At 60.9% G+C, this 14691-nt stretch overlaps 2 protein-coding genes across 7 annotated transcripts; both read left to right on the forward strand.

Moving 5' to 3' along the window:
• The first annotated feature begins 249 nt into the window (after positions 1-249).
• On the forward strand, positions 250-7300 carry BRMS1 (BRMS1 transcriptional repressor and anoikis regulator). 6 transcript variants are annotated; one of them, XM_024574422.3, is made up of 10 exons: positions 250-529; positions 2968-3113; positions 3202-3292; positions 3476-3603; positions 3779-3858; positions 3938-4034; positions 4578-4670; positions 5836-5900; positions 6367-6406; positions 6800-6942. In XM_024574422.3, the coding sequence occupies exons 2-10, from the start codon at positions 2975-2977 to the stop codon at positions 6805-6807; spliced, it is 741 nt and encodes a 246-aa protein (XP_024430190.1). In that variant the 5' UTR covers positions 250-529; positions 2968-2974; the 3' UTR covers positions 6808-6942. The 6 variants fall into 6 exon arrangements, with proteins under 6 accessions (XP_024430190.1, XP_045039439.2, XP_071077487.1 ...); XM_045183504.2 differs by lacking the exon at positions 6367-6406 and having other exon boundaries at positions 6800-7300; XM_071221386.1 differs by lacking the exon at positions 6367-6406 and having other exon boundaries at positions 3971-4034; positions 6800-7300.
• Positions 7301-8264: 964 nt separating this feature from the next.
• On the forward strand, positions 8265-14469 carry RIN1 (Ras and Rab interactor 1). Its single transcript, XM_024574165.4, has 10 exons — positions 8265-8397; positions 8537-8717; positions 8800-8914; positions 9007-9079; positions 9175-9266; positions 9422-10162; positions 10401-10706; positions 11004-11135; positions 11281-11432; positions 12270-14469. Exons 1-10 carry the CDS (start codon positions 8309-8311, stop codon positions 12756-12758), a joined length of 2370 nt encoding a protein of 789 aa, XP_024429933.2. The 5' UTR covers positions 8265-8308; the 3' UTR covers positions 12759-14469.
• The last annotated feature ends 222 nt before the right edge of the window (positions 14470-14691 follow it).

Here is a 14691-nt window from a genome sequence, read left to right on the forward strand (position 1 = left end):
GGTCGCGGGTTCTCCCCCATTTCCCGCCGTGGGGGGTCGGGGGAGGTGACCGTGGACCGAGGGGCGCCTACTGTAAAGGAAACCACCAAGATTTTTTCGGAAGGCTGATGGCCAGCGTGAAAGTCCGCCGGTTGCTATGGAAACCAGCGCGCGGTATCCCAGCCTGCCTCGCCCCAGCTGTCCAATTGTGAGCTTCCCAACGGGCGCCTTCTGATGACGAATACGGAAGCGCGGGCAGCTCCCCCCGCCCCCACCCCCTCCCCAGCCTTCGGGTGAAGAGGGACGGACGCTGCGCTTCCGGGAGCCGGGCGCGGGCGGCCAGCACTCGCACCTGCGGCCACCTGTCAGGGAGTCCGGGACCTGAGGCCAGAGGCTCCTCTCCCTGCGGTGCGTAACTCCACCCGCGGGGCCTGGCTCGGTCTCTCCAGCGAGGAGGTCAGAGCCCGCCCACTCTCCGGGGCCGAAGCGGAGACTTAACGGGCCGGACGCGTGCAGGGCCGCGGGCCCCAAGCTGGCCGCAGAAGAGCCGGTAATTGCCCTGCCCGTGCCGGCGCTTACGGGAGTGGAGCGGGGCGGGGGGCTCTGGGCGCGCCGCGGAAGGGCTGAGTTGTCCTCTTTGCGGGTGGGACCATGGAGTTCTGCCTTCGAGATGCTCACTTTCTGAAAAGATAACTTGCCTGTGCACAGCGCCTTACGATGTGCTTTTCCCTCCCTCACTCCGGGAATCTTACAACCCTCAGGGCAGCAATGGTTATTCTCTCTCTGCGCCCGGGCTAAGGAGGGGAGGTTGGGATTCAGTGAGCTCATTCAGCAGAGTAGGAGGCCTCGCCTCGCCCTTTCTGGTCCCGATCACGATGCATCTTTCCAAGTAAATATATTTAACAGTGCAAAGGAATTGCAAAATTTGGGAACTGTTGGAACCGAGGCTTGAGAATGGGAACGATGAGACTGGTTTGTAGAACCGAAGGTTTCAGATCAGGTTCAGATTATTTGTGAAATCGTTGAGGAACGTGACTAAACTCTCCTCAAGTCCCGTTATTTTACATACTTCGAATTGCTGTCGCGGAAGGTTAACAGACAAACACGTTGCAAACACGTAAGGCAAACACGTTGGGTTTGCTACCACTGCAGGGGCTTGGGGCCACCAAGAAGTAAAAGCCAACCCCTGTCTCGCAAACGTTTGTTTTGTTTAATTTGTATTTGCGAACCCTCCGGTCATCGAGTTGGTACTGTACTAGGTGAATAAGGCGCATGTGCAGCCCTGCCCTGGTGAAGTTTAGGGTCTGGTTGGGGAGATAGACATGAGATGGGCAAGGAGAGAGGAAATGTCAGCAATTAAGGCTTCCTGGAGGGGGTGGGGTCTGTTCCCATGTAAAGGACTGCAAAACAGTGCCCAGAGAAACTGGCGGAACAGCACAGTGAAATAGAACTCTCAGCAGGCAGAGGGATTATCTGCTGAGAGGCCTGTTTAGTCTTCCTGGTAGGTGACTGCTTGGAGCATTTGGCACCATCACCGCTCCTTCCTTCTGCAGTTCTCTCCGTGACTGAGGTTTTCCTCCTCCAGCTCTTGGTAATTTCCTTCTCCTTTGCAGGGGCCTCACCCTCTGCCCCTTTGGTGACCCTGATGTTCCATCGTGGGCGTCTTCTCACTCCACACATTTGGCCTTGCTGGCTGCACGCTCTGCTGCGGCCTGATCGTCACCGTCTGCCATTGGCCAGATCTCTGCAGCCCAGATTTCTCTCTGAGGCTTAGACCCGTGTGCCCCCAACCCTGCCCCTTCTCTCATTTTGGGGTCTTTGCACATGCCACTCTACTTGGAATGTCCCCTTCCTGGACCAGCTCAGCCCAGCTGTCTGGCCCTCACGCTGCAGGAACCCAGTTAGACAGACGCATCAGGGCTCCGCTCTCAACTCTCCTCCCACTACACTGATGGGCTGTTTCTTTGCCTCTTGCTCCCAGGAACTTGTAAACAACTTGAGGTCAGAGGCTGTGTCTGTCACAGCTGTGCCCAGCACCTACCATAGTGTCTGATGGCACCTGGCCTCTGTGAGAGTTCCCATAAATACTGAGTGAACCAAAGAAGGAATGCTTAACAGTGTTCAGTGTTGCTCAGAAGGTGGCCGTGGGAAGCACTGAAGGATACTGACATCAGGCACAAGGCGGCCATCAGCTAATGCTACAGGATCGGTTTCAGCTGAGAGCGGTGATAGGGCAACGAGCAGGAGGAGTAGGAGGGGCCAGTGTGCACGGGCCTTGAAAGGCACAGCTGTGAGGTGGGAAACGGGGAGCAGCTGAAAGCACAGGGCAAGGTTTTGCATTTCTGCTTTTCCTAAATGGTGGGAAATACCTGAGCACGTCTCGAGTGCCATGGAGAGGAACCATCAGGAGGAAGCATTGAAAATGCAGAAGAGGGAGGGGAGCCTGGAAGCAGAAGGAGATGGGACTGGACCCAGAGCACAGTGAGAAGACAGGAGGTTGTAGACTGTTTTCAGCAAAGGAGGGGTGCACATTGCAGGCAGAAGGAAAATAAGGAGGGGCAGGGGGAGGAAGGAAGTGCCTGGTGTTATTGGAGAATTGGCCATGAGATGGTGGGACGAAGGAGCCGGACCAGTAATTCAAGCCTGGTTGGTGCAGGGCCTTGAAAGCCCCAGTCCGGAGTTTGGGCCCAGTCCCATAGGCAGGGAGGGCCCACCCTAGGCCTTTCCCATTTTATGGGTGATCACCTTGGCCAGGATTCCCGGGATTGGGATCACCAACAATATCTCACAATATCGTGAGCATTTCATGGCTTCTGGGAGATGCGCAGACAGGGCCACGTGCACCTTCTCCACCCGGTGTGTGCTCAAGGCGTGGTGAGTCCAGTCACCTCCCCAGCTGCAGTCAGGCTTCACTGGGCTCCCCACGTGGCCACTTTCCAGCTTGCAGCTGTGGGCAGTGGCGAGTGATGGCTCCACGCCTTCTTCCAGAGCCCAGATGCCAATCCAGCCTCCAAGCAAAGACCCGGAAGAGATGGAAGCAGAGGGCGATTCAGCCACTGAGATGAATGGGGAGGAGGAAGAAAGTGAGGAGGAACGAAGTGGCAGCCAGACCGAGTCGGAAGAGGAGAGCTCAGGTGACACACACCACACACACACACACACACACACACACACGAGTGCCCACTCCCCCCTCAGCTGGCCCTGACTGGCCTCTTGTCCCAGAGATGGACGATGAGGACTATGAGCGGCGCCGCAGTGAGTGCGTCAACGAGATGCTGGACCTGGAGAAGCAGTTCTCGGAGCTGAAGGAGAAGTGAGCGTGGGACACCCTGGGGCACCTGGGGCTGGGTCTTCAGGCACCGGGGGTGAGGAGACCACGGGCCTGGGGCTAGGCAGAGGTGGCCGAGGCCAAGAGTGAGTGAGTGCCGAACACAGGGCCTGCCATGGACCAGGCGCTCCGTCTGTGTTTGACAGAGGAGCACATTTTACTTCCCAGGTTGTTCAGGGAACGGCTGAGTCAGCTGCGGGTGAGGCTGGAGGAAGTGGGGGCTGAGAGAGCCCCCGAGTACACAGAGCCCCTGGGGGGGCTGCAGCGGAGCCTCAAGATTCGAATTCAGGTGGCAGGTCTGTGGGCTATCTTGTGCGCTGGGGTGGCCCACCTTGTCCCTCTCCCTGTTCCCTACCGACCCAGGGTCCCTTCCACTCTCATCCCGGCCCTGCCCATGCTCCCGGCCCTGCTTTGGGGGCACTGGGGTCCCTGGCCAAGCAGGCCCTCCCATCCCCCTCCCTCCCTCTGCAGGGATCTACAAGGGCTTCTGTCTGGACGTTATCAGGAACAAGTATGAGTGTGAGCTGCAGGGAGCTAAGCAGCACTTGGAGGTGACCGATGGGTGCCTGGGGAGGAGGACCAAAGTGGCCCACCTGTCCCTCCTGGCTGAGTGACTCCCACCTCTTACAGAGTGAAAAGCTACTGCTCTATGACACCCTGCAGGGGGAGCTGCAGGAGCGGATCCAGAGGCTGGAGGAGGACCGCCAGAGCCTGGACATCAGCTCAGGTGAGGCTCGGGTGAGGCTCGGGCAGGCCCCAAGCACCTTCCCCAGGCCTGACTGTCGGTGCTCACTCCTGCCCAGACCTTAGCTTCCCCGCCTGCTCCAGGGGTAGTGGGACGGTGGCTGTGGGAGCTGAATGAAACCAGACAGGGGAAGGACCTGGCACACCATGGGGGTTCCGGAAGAGTGGGTCACCCTGCTCTCTTTCCAGAGTGGGAGGTGATGCTCTCACACTCCCACACATCTGTAGCCACAGTCCGCTCGGTGTCCTTAGTGCCCACAACCACATGGGGCTCTGGGGAGGCAGGAATTGTCATCATTCCTCAGTCCACTAAACAGATGAAGAAACTGAGGCCCACAGAGTGCAAGGACCTCTTTCCCAGGCTGCACATCTGAGAAGCTGGGACCTGAACTCAGCTTCTATCCCCCAAGCCCAGGGTTCTCTCCACTGTCCTGGGAGGTGGTTGATGGGGAAGGGCTGGCAACAAGGGTGGGGGTGCCCCAGGAGGGCTAGCACCTCGATCCTGACTCTGGGTCTGGGGACACAGAGTGGTGGGATGACAAAATGCACGCCAGAGGCAGCTCGAAGACCTGGGACTCCCTGCCGCCCAGCAAGAGGAAGAAGGCACCCCTCGTTTCTGGTATCCTTCCACCAAGGCCTGAGCTGGGCCAGATGGTGGCCCCAGACTCAGGGGAGGAGGAGGGACATGGAAGAGAGAGTCAGACTGGACACATTCACGATCATTTGGCCTCCTGTGGCCATGTCCAGGCAAATCCAGCTGTCAGGAATTTTTTGTGGGGTCGTGTGTCTCTCCTGGGTTCTCTAGACAGTGGAGAATAGAAACATCTGCCCAGTGACCCCCGTGATTTCCTGAAGTCCCCTTTGAGACCCTCTGGCTCTCCCTCACTGATCGGGGCGTGTCCCGAGCCTTCCGGCCTCCATGCCTTTGCTCCCTTTCCGCCCTCTGCTTGGAGTGCTGCCTTCTGTCTGTGTCTGTTCGGTGCTGGTCCAGACGCCACCTCCCCCATGAAGCTTCTCCTGGTCTTCCCCCAGCGGCTATGGCTTCTCTCTCCTCTGCACCCCTGTGGCCTAAATGGGGACACCTGCATCCCATGTGGGGAGCAGCTGCCTCTGCCCCACTGTAGGCGTGAGCCCTTCTGTCCAGGGCCTGCGGTGCCCTTTTCCCTCAGGCACAGCCCCGTACAGAGCTGCACTGAATCCCCCCCCTGCTCCCCTCCCCCACACGAGTCTGCAGTAACCAGTCTCAGGGCACTGGCCGCCAGCTGACAGGACTCAGGTGCAGGAGGGAGGACTCTGACTGGCTGGAGAAGCAAATGAGAGGCGAGGGCGTGGGGGACCTCAGGTGCAGAGGGCAGAGCAGATGGTCCCCACTGGGGTGTGTGCAACCAAAGGAGGGTTTTCAAAATGGAAGAGACTGGGGTCTGTGTGTACATGGGGAAAGGGGCCAGAGGAGGGACAGTTAGGGGGACAAGGAATAGAAGAAGCAAGGTTCCTTAGTGGGTTAGATGGGCCTTGGTCTACTGACTTTGAGAATGGAGAGAGGGGGTGAGCGGGAGCCAAGGTAGGGGAGATCCAGGTGCAGCCAGTGCCCACCGCACCCTCTGGGGACTCTGCAGCAGGTCCCCCCACCCGCAGAGATCCTGGGGACAGGAGGCGGAGCCTGAACTCTAACCCCTGTCCTCAGCACTGCCTTTCCGGAGGGTTAGAGCTCCCCCACCCCCGTGGAGGTGGTCACCCTCCCCTCCCCTCCCCTGGGCTTTCTGCTTCCTTGACCCTGGTTGCAGGCCCTTATATCGTGTACATGCTGCAGGAGATCGACATCCTGGAGGACTGGACAGCCATCAAAAAGGTGGGTCCATGCTGCCTGCTCTGCACCCCATCTCAGGAGAGGGATTGGCGTGTGGGTCCCCACCTCAGACACCGCTCTGGTCTCTGCAGGCTCTCCGCCCCAGGGTCTCCTGAGGGCCTGGCCCCCCGGGTCCCCTGGCATTGCCGCCCACTCACAAGCCTCCTTTTGTCCAAGGCCGCACTGCAGGAGGGAACTTCTAGTCTGTGCTGGCCTTTCTTGTTCCAGGACAGGTTTTGATGGGGTAGGAGAGAGGGACGGAGGGAAGGTGGGAAAGCCGCTGGGCTGGCCAGGCCTCTGGCATGAGGTCACATGAGAGCTTTGTCTAGAAAGTGTCCTATGCTCTCCCTGACCCCCACCCCAAGGCCGCATGGGTCCAGCAGCCCCCACCCCAGAGAGGCTGATGTGGAGGGGACTTGCCAGGCCGGAGGCAGGCTGTCAGGGGGGGCTTTTCTTCTCTCCCACCCAGGCTAGGGCAGCTGTGTCCCCCCAGAAGAGAAAATCAGACGGTAAGAACCACAGGGGCCTCCCGCCCCCACCACCCCTACCCCCAGCCCAGCCTCCAGAAAGAAGCCCAGAGAAAGGCGATAGCCCTGCTAGATCAGGGGCCGGAGGATCTCAGACAGTCTGGGTTTGGGGGCACTGGGGGAGTCTGGGGTCAGGAGCCAGGGTGGGGAGGCTCTAAGCTAAAGGGGCGAGGGGATGGGGTTCCCCACCAGGATTGGTCGGGGGTCAGGGAGGGCTTGGAATACCAAGCCCCAGCAACTGTGGAGCCCTGGTGGGGCCAGGTACCAATGGGCCACACCGAGGCCACTCCTCTCAGTTCCCCAGGTGAAGTGGCTGCCTCCTTGCTTCGGCTTCCTCTCACCCGCAGTGGTTTTCCCCTTTCCACACGCCCCCAGGGCCGTGACCCTGCTGTGCACAGCCGGCGCCAAACCCGGGATTGGCACTGTGCTGCGGCAGAAGGCGGACCGTGTAGAAAGGCCCCCCTGCACTGCTGCTGGGCCTCCCCTCCAGCCACCACCCGTCTGGACTCCTCCTCTGCCCTGCTTGGGGCTCGTACAGCCGGTCCCCGAGCTCTGCCAGCCAGACAGGACTGTCTCCTCATCCCCAACCAGCCCCTGCTGTCCCCCACAAAGATCAGCCCCGTCGGTCACCTCCCTGACAAAGAAGACGTGCCTCATCTTAAGCCAAATCACATCCTCTGCTGACCTTGGACCTGGCTCCCAGTCACTGAGCCATCAGGTTGGGCCCACTTCCTGGGCCCTCTGAGCTACAGAGTGTGTTTGGGGCTGTCCTGGCTCTTGCTGTGGTGAGAAGGCAGGCTCCCCAGGTCCTGCCAAGGCCATCCTTGGGGGCCGCCTCCCACATCGTGGGGGCTGGAATTAAAGCATTTCCTGGGACTCTGGCGTGACCCCTGTGTGTCTGATTTTCCCTTGCAAGGCAGGCAGGGCTCCCACCGCAAGTGCCTGAGACAGGCAGTCACTTCTGAGGTCCCTGCTACCTCTCACCACACAGCAGGAGCCTACCCACTCTGACTTGGGGTGCAGACTGGGGAGAAGGGGACTCTCCGTGGCCGCTCCCCCCACCCACCCACCCAGGACGAATGACTGGGCCCTGGACTGCCTGGTGCTGGGGAACAAAGTCTGAAGCAACATGTGTCACAGGCAGAACACGTGGCCTCAGATGGGGAAGGAGTGGGGTGCCCCGTGCTTGGAGACTGGGTCACGTCTGCACCTGCCCCGTGGCTGGCAGAGGCGAGGCAGGCTGGCAGGGCCTGCGTGCGTGGGAGGCAGCCAGCAGCAGTGCCATGTGCTGACACCTCACAGCCAGACTCCCCCCTGTTTAGTGCCGAGCGTTAGAACCACCCCCAGAACCTCAGTTAAGCAAAGGGGTTAGTTTCCATGGAGACAGGGCATCCTTTCTCCATGGCAACCTGAAATCCCCAAACCCATTAGGCTCAGGAATGAGTCATCTGTGACCAGTAGGGGTCACTCTCTCACAAGGCTGACCCCAAGGCCGGGACAGAAGAGCAATCCACCACAGACTTAAAGGTGCCCCAAAGGCAAAGCTTGGGTCCGTGGGGAGGAGGCAGGCGCTACTTAACCCCTTCCCTCCCTCTGGTGGTTTGAGGCAGCTGCTGCGGGAAGTCCTGTGTGGAGGCGGTAGCCCCGCAGCTGGGGCCCTTGGAGTGGAACTTGCATGGAGAGGATCCTGCCCCCCCAAGGCTGGGCACAGAACAGAGAGGAAGTGGGCACTGCCCAGGCTGAGAGGACACACAAGAGTTAACTGGCCGGGTGTGACAGGGCGCACCGCCCTCAGGAAGTGTTACTCACCGCTGGGAATGTGCTCTCGCCTTGGGGACTGGCTCGTCTTCCTGAGTCCCAGGAGTAACCGAAGGAGTACCCGCCATGGGAAGCACTGGGGATCCCGGAGCAGGCCCTCTCGGAGCCCCTAGCCCTTCGAACTCCTCCACGCCTGGGCACCTGGAGAGAGAAAAGTTAGTGAAGTTGGAAGGGCAGCCCGGTGGGGCCGGGAGGGACCACAGAGCAGGGTCTGTCCAAGGGGCAGAAGTGGGGAAAGGGTTGGGCCAGGGTCCTGGCCCATGGCGCCTGCTCAGGTCTGGCGCCTGCCTCCAGGCCAGCCCAGGACCCACTGTACGACGTTCCCGACGCCGGTGGAGGGCAGGCAGGCGGGCCCCAGCGGCCCGGGCGCGCTGTGAGCCTGCGGGAGCGCCTGCTGCTCACTCGGCCCGTGTGGCTGCAGCTGCGGGCCAACGCAGCGGCTGCGCTGCACGTGCTGAGGACCGAGCCCCCAGGGGTGAGTCTTGTCCCCTACTCCCAGGGGGTGGGAGGGAGGGGGGCTACACATGGAGGTCCTGAGCCCCCTCATCCATTCTCAGACGTTCCTGGTACGGAAATCTAACACTCGCCAGTGCCAAGCCCTGTGCGTGCGGCTGCCAGAGGCCAGTGGCCCTTCCTTCGTCTCCAGCCACTATATCCAGGACAGCGCTGGGGGTGAGAGGGACCCGCCTGTAGGGAAGGGGCTGGAAGCAGAGGCTGGGCGCAGGGGAATTCCACAGAGAACAGCCTCACTTCCCATCTCTCAGGTGTCTCCTTGGAGGGATCTGAGCTCGTCTTCGCAGACCTAGTCCAGCTCATCTGTGCCTACTGCCACACCCGGTGAGCCTGGAGTCCTCGGGACACCCTGTCCTCCCTGCCCCCACAGCTTCAAGCATCCCGCACTCCTGACTTTCTGCCCCCTTCTCTGGCCTCAGGGATATCCTTCTCCTCCAGCTCCAGCTCCCTAGAGCCATCCGCCAGGCAGCCACCCACAAGGAGCTGGAAGCCATCTCCCATCTGGGCATCGGTAAGGGCTCCCCTGCTGCCCACTGCACAGACAGACAGACCAAGGCCAAGGGGGAAAGGGAAGGCACTCGGGCATGCGACCTGAGTCTGTGCCTGGCCCTCCATCGGGCACACTCCCTGACCCTCCCGAGGCCCCAGTTGGTTTCTCTTCTCCAGAGTTCTGGAGCTCCTCCCTCAATGCCAAGGCTCAACCAGGCCCACCTGAAGGCCCACTGCTGCCCCGGCTGAAGCCACGGTCCCCACAAGAGCTGGACCAGGGCACCGGAGCTGCCCTGTGCTTCTTCAACCCCCTGTTCCCAGGAGATCTGGGACCTACCAAGCGGGAGAAATTCAAGAGGAGTTTCAAAGTTCGAGTATCAACAGAGGCCTCCAGCCCCCTGTCTCCACCCGCTGTACCACCTCCCCCTGTCCCCGTGCTGTCGGGGACAGCCCCCAACCAGGCAGAAAGGTTGCCCCCTCGCCAGCTGCTGCGGAGGGAGAGCTCAGTGGGGTACCGTGTGCCAGGGGGTGCCGGCCCGAGCCTCCCTCCCCTGCCCTCCCTCCAGGAGGTGGACTGTGGCTCCCCCAGCAGCTCTGAGGAGGACGAGGGGATGCAGGGGCCTCGAGGGAGCCCAGCAACCTCGCCCCACCTAAGCCGCAGGCGGCCTTTGCTTCGGTCCATGAGCGCTGCCTTCTGCTCCCTGCTGGCACCCGAGCGGCAAGTGGGCCGGGCAGCCTTGGCATTGATGCAGGACCGCCGCACAGCTGTGGGCCAGCTGGTTCAGGACGTACTGACCCAGGTGCGAGCCGGCCCCGAGCCTCAGGAGCTGCAGGGCATCCGAGAGGCACTGAGCAGGGCTCGGGCCATGCTGAGCGCCGAGCTGGGCCCAGAGAAGCTGCTGCCGCCAGAAAGACTGGGTGAGACTCCTGCCCAGGCCTTCACTGGTCCAGCCCTGTCTATCCACAAGCCCAACTCTCACTCACACCTCCCTGCCTCCACTCTTCTCACCACCCTTCAAGTGAATTTCATCCCCCACTTCTCTCCCCTTACCCTCCTGTCTCACTGATTCCTCCTGGACTAAGCCCCTCCTCCTTGGGACCCTGACCCCCACCCCACCCTGGTTCCCCTGACCCCCTGCCTGCCTCTACTCTTCAGAACGTGTCCTGGAGAAGTCACTGCATCGCTCGGTGCTCAAGCCTCTCCGGCCCACCCTGGTGGCCCGACTGCAGCGCCGGCTTTCTGCTGATGGCTCCCTGGGCCGCCTGGCTGAAGGCCTCCACCTGGCCCGGACTCAGGGCCCTGGAGCCTTCGGGTCCCACCTGAGCCTGCCCTCCCCTGTGGAGATGGAGCAGGTGCGCCAGAAGCTGCTGCAGCTGCTTCGCACCTACTCACCCAGCGCCCAGGTCAAGCGGCTCCTGCAGGCCTGCAAGCTGCTCTACACAGTCCTGAGGACCCACTGGGGTACGCCCCCTCCCACTACCTCCCACTGGCTCCTTGCTGTCAGAAGCACCTCCCAGGCAGATTCCAAGACAGGCCCAGCAGTGGAAAAGATGGGCGCAACCCTCCCATCTTACAGATGGTCCAACTGAGGCCTAGACTGTAGTGCTTCCTCTCCCTGGCCCCTGCTCGGGGTTGCCATAGAGACCGAATTGCCCAAGGCTGGGCAAGTGGAAGGGAGAGTCACGGGCTAAGACAAGGAGTGAACTCTGACCCTGGGGCCCCAAAGGAGCCTGAAACTTCCTTCTCCACCACCCACAGGAGAGGGCGCAGGGGCCGACGAGTTCCTCCCATTGCTAAGCCTGGTCCTGGCCCACTGCGACCTTCCTGAGCTGCTGCTGGAGGCCGAATACATGTCAGAGCTTCTGGAGCCCACCCTGCTCACCGGGGAGGGTGAGGGACCCCTTACACCTGCCACTCCCTGTCTGGGTGGGGCTGGAGCACCTTAGCACCTGCATGGCCCGAGTGAGCCGGGAGGGGCAGAGGGGACATGCCACTGAACCCCACGCTGAGCTGCATTTATTGCCCTGTGTCCCAGGCGGCTACTACCTGACCAGCCTCTCTGCCAGCCTGGCCTTGCTGAGCGGCCTGGGCCAGGCCCGCCCCCTCCCGCTGAGCCCCTCACAGGAGCTGCAGCGTTCCCTCAGCCTCTGGGAGCAGCGCCGCCTGCCCGCCACCCACAGCTTCCAGGTAACGGGGCCTCCACACCATCCACCCCAAACTGTGAGACCCATGCAGGCTGGCCCTGCATCACCCTGCCGTAGAAACAGCACCCGTGCAGAACAGACAGCAAAGCCAGCCTTTCTAGAGGGAGTACAGTCCACGTGCTGGCGCTGTGCTCAGCTCTCCAAGGGCTCAGCCCTGAATCTGCACAGAAACAGGGCCGTCCTTATCCCAATTTCACAGATGAGGAAACTGAGATGTGACAGGGGGAGGGAAAGGGACACAGGTGGCAGGCTCAAGCCCCAAATCCTGGCTTCCAGCCCCCAACTGGGGCCCAACCCTGCCCTGGACTTAGGCCTTCAGCCCAGACTCCCCTCCCCCTCCCAGCTGGGCTCGGGCCTGGCGTTCCCAGACCAGACACCATTCCTGCCCTTCACCCTCCTCTCCACCCTTCCCGGCCTGGGTTCACATCCTGGCTCTCCTACGTTTTAGTTTGGGGAGCTTGGGCTAGTTAGACACCTAATTTGTGCCTCAGTGTTCTCATCTATGAAATGGGACAATAGCACCTACCTCCTGGGACTCATGTGGGGATTAAATGAGTTCGTGCCGCACAAGCACTGGTGCACAAGTTAGTTCTACGCACGAACACCGGGCTGTGGGGGCCCACCGACCAACCGCATCTCCCCCTTCCTCAGGGCCCCCTTGGAGCTCACCTTGTCCCAAAAGCTTTTTCCAGTTGGTTCTACCACTGGATTTATACTGCCTACCCTGCCTCTGCAGAGCCTCACCTGGGATCTCCAGCTTTGTAGCCAGATATGTACCAGGCAGGGTTGAGTTCTTGTTTTTGCTTCTCCTCCTGCACAGCACCTTCTCCGGGTAGCCTATCAGGACCCCAGCAGTGGCTGCACCTCCAAGACCATCGCCGTGCCCCCAGGGGCCTCAATTGCCACCCTGAACCAGCTCTGTGCCACCAAGTTCCGAGTGGCCCAGCCAGACACTTTCAGCCTCTTCCTGTACAAGGAGCAGGGCTACCACCGCCTGTCCCCTGGAGCCCTGGCCCACAGGCTTCCCACCACTGGCTATCTCGTCTACCGCCGCCAGGCAGAGCAGCCTGAGACACAGGGGCCCTTGCTGGAAGGGACAACAGAGGAGGGCGGCAGGGAGCCAGGGTCAGGGGGTGGAGAGAAGGAGAAAGGTGGCCAAGGAGATGGGGACATTGAGGTCAAAGCCAGCACCAGGGACAGCAGGGGAGAGTCTGAGACGACCACCAAGCAGGATGAGGGCCAGGCTAGGGGAAGCCCTGCTCAGCCAGGTGGGCCAGAGGCTAAAGGTAGCCGGGCAGCAGAGGAGTAGCTGGGAGTGGCCAGAATGGTCATTTGGGGCAGAAAATGCTGAGCCTGCTGGGAAGGCCTTTCCGAGCCATCAGCCCCACTGAAGAAGGCCACAGCCCCATTAGCCTTCTTACCTGGGCCGCTCTTGGGCCCGCCACCGCCTCTGTCTGATATTTATCTCTGTGACCCTATGTGCTGGCGGAGTGCCTGAACTGGCTACATCTGGGAATTAGAGTAAAGCTGGGCGGGTGTGGGGGACCAAGGGCCAAAGGTCCTTTGCCTCTTACCCTCCTGCCCCAGCTGGAGACCAGCCGGCCAACCCACAGTGGTGAGTGTGCCCAACCTCCGGCAGCCAGGGAGGGGCCACTGTCCAGGCAGCCCCTCCAAGCTGGGGGCTGCACAGCCCTAAAGGGCTCCACTTACTCCTGGGCATCAGGAGTACTCAAGGAGGCGTCAAGGGCTCAGGGCCCCAGTCCTGCTCCAGACCCGCCTCCAGGCTCAGTGTGCTCACCTGTAAAGTGGGGGTGTACTGCCACCCTGCTTTCTCCTGGAAAACTTTCAGGGGTCCAAATGGATGGTTCTGCTGCAAAGCATACCTCAGACTGTGGGAAAGGGGAGGGAAGGAGCTGAGATGTGGACATTGCCTCCCCCGCCCCTCCAAGGGTCACTCTCTGCACTTGCCAAGGGTGACATCCTCCAGTTGCCCTGGAGATCAAGTCCAGCTGGAGGAGCACCCAAGCTCCAGTCTTTCCCCAAGATGGGAAGACCTCCCAGACCCTCCAGCATCCCAGGGGAATGGGACAGGGAGCCAGGCTTCCAAAATAGGGGGGGGTGGGGGAACTTGGACCTCACAAGAGCTTTACAGGAGGTTGTGCAGGAGAGTGACTCCTAGGATGTCACACAGCAGGCCATTAGGGGTTCCCCCACCCAAACCAGGGCGTCAGGTTCCAACTACACCCTCTAGCCCTCTATTCCAAGCCTCCAATAAGTGAACCCTCAAGACGCAGCAGAGCAAGCAGCCAATGTGAGCGAACAAAATGCTGGCAACGACCACAAGGGGGCGCGTGTGGCCCAGGAGGCTGCGGAGTGGGTGACACCGAGGGGCAGGGGTGGCTCCAGGACCTCAGCAGCATAGGTGGTCACAGGCTGTGCACTCTTGCAGCCAGCCACCAGGCAACTGGGGACAAAGCCAGCCTCACAGGGACCACTCTGGGAAAGGAACTGTGCCCTGCTAGTCACCGAGGCGTTCTTTCAGGTGCTGTGCACTAGAGGGCATCAGCCCACAAGTCCGACGCGTCGACTGGAAGGTGGAAATTCTGGCCCTTGGGATTTCAGACAAACCAGAGGCAGCCTGGGTGCAGGGCTCCCCGATTTCTCACTAGGCCACCGGCAGTGCTGCCCTCCCCCCTTACACGTGCGTGCACACACCCTTGCTTCCCCTTTGGTCTTTTGTATGCCCTTCCTCCCTACCCCACGCCCATCCCCAGTGCCTTGCACAGTGCTGGGCGCTCCACAGGCACTCGATAAACGCTGTCCACTGACTGGAGTTTGATAATGAGTGAAAGGCAGCCCCGAGTGGTGTGGCAGGTCACCGGTTCGATTCCTGGTCAGGGCACATGCCTGTGTTGCAGACCAGGTCCCCAGTAGGGGGCACGTGACAGGCAACCACACATTGATGTTTCTGTCCCTCTTTCTCCTTCCCTTCCCCTCTCTCTAAAAAATAAATAAATAAAATTTAAAATATGAAAGAGTGAAGGGCAATGAGGTAGGAAGCTAGGAGGTTAAGGGGAGGGCTGGTTTCTGGGAATGTTTCAAATTCAATCCCAGAAGAAGGACCGGGAAGGTTTGCAGGGGGTGTTCAGTGAAGTCCAGGGCTGGCTGAGGCTTCTGGGCCCCTGCCCTGGGGGCCTTTGCAAGCCTCCCCCCACCCCTTCCCTTGCTGAGTCCTATTTCCA

The sequence above is a fragment of the Desmodus rotundus genome, chromosome 5 (assembly GCF_022682495.2).
Source record: "Desmodus rotundus isolate HL8 chromosome 5, HLdesRot8A.1, whole genome shotgun sequence".
NCBI classification, from domain to species: domain Eukaryota; kingdom Metazoa; phylum Chordata; class Mammalia; order Chiroptera; family Phyllostomidae; genus Desmodus; species Desmodus rotundus.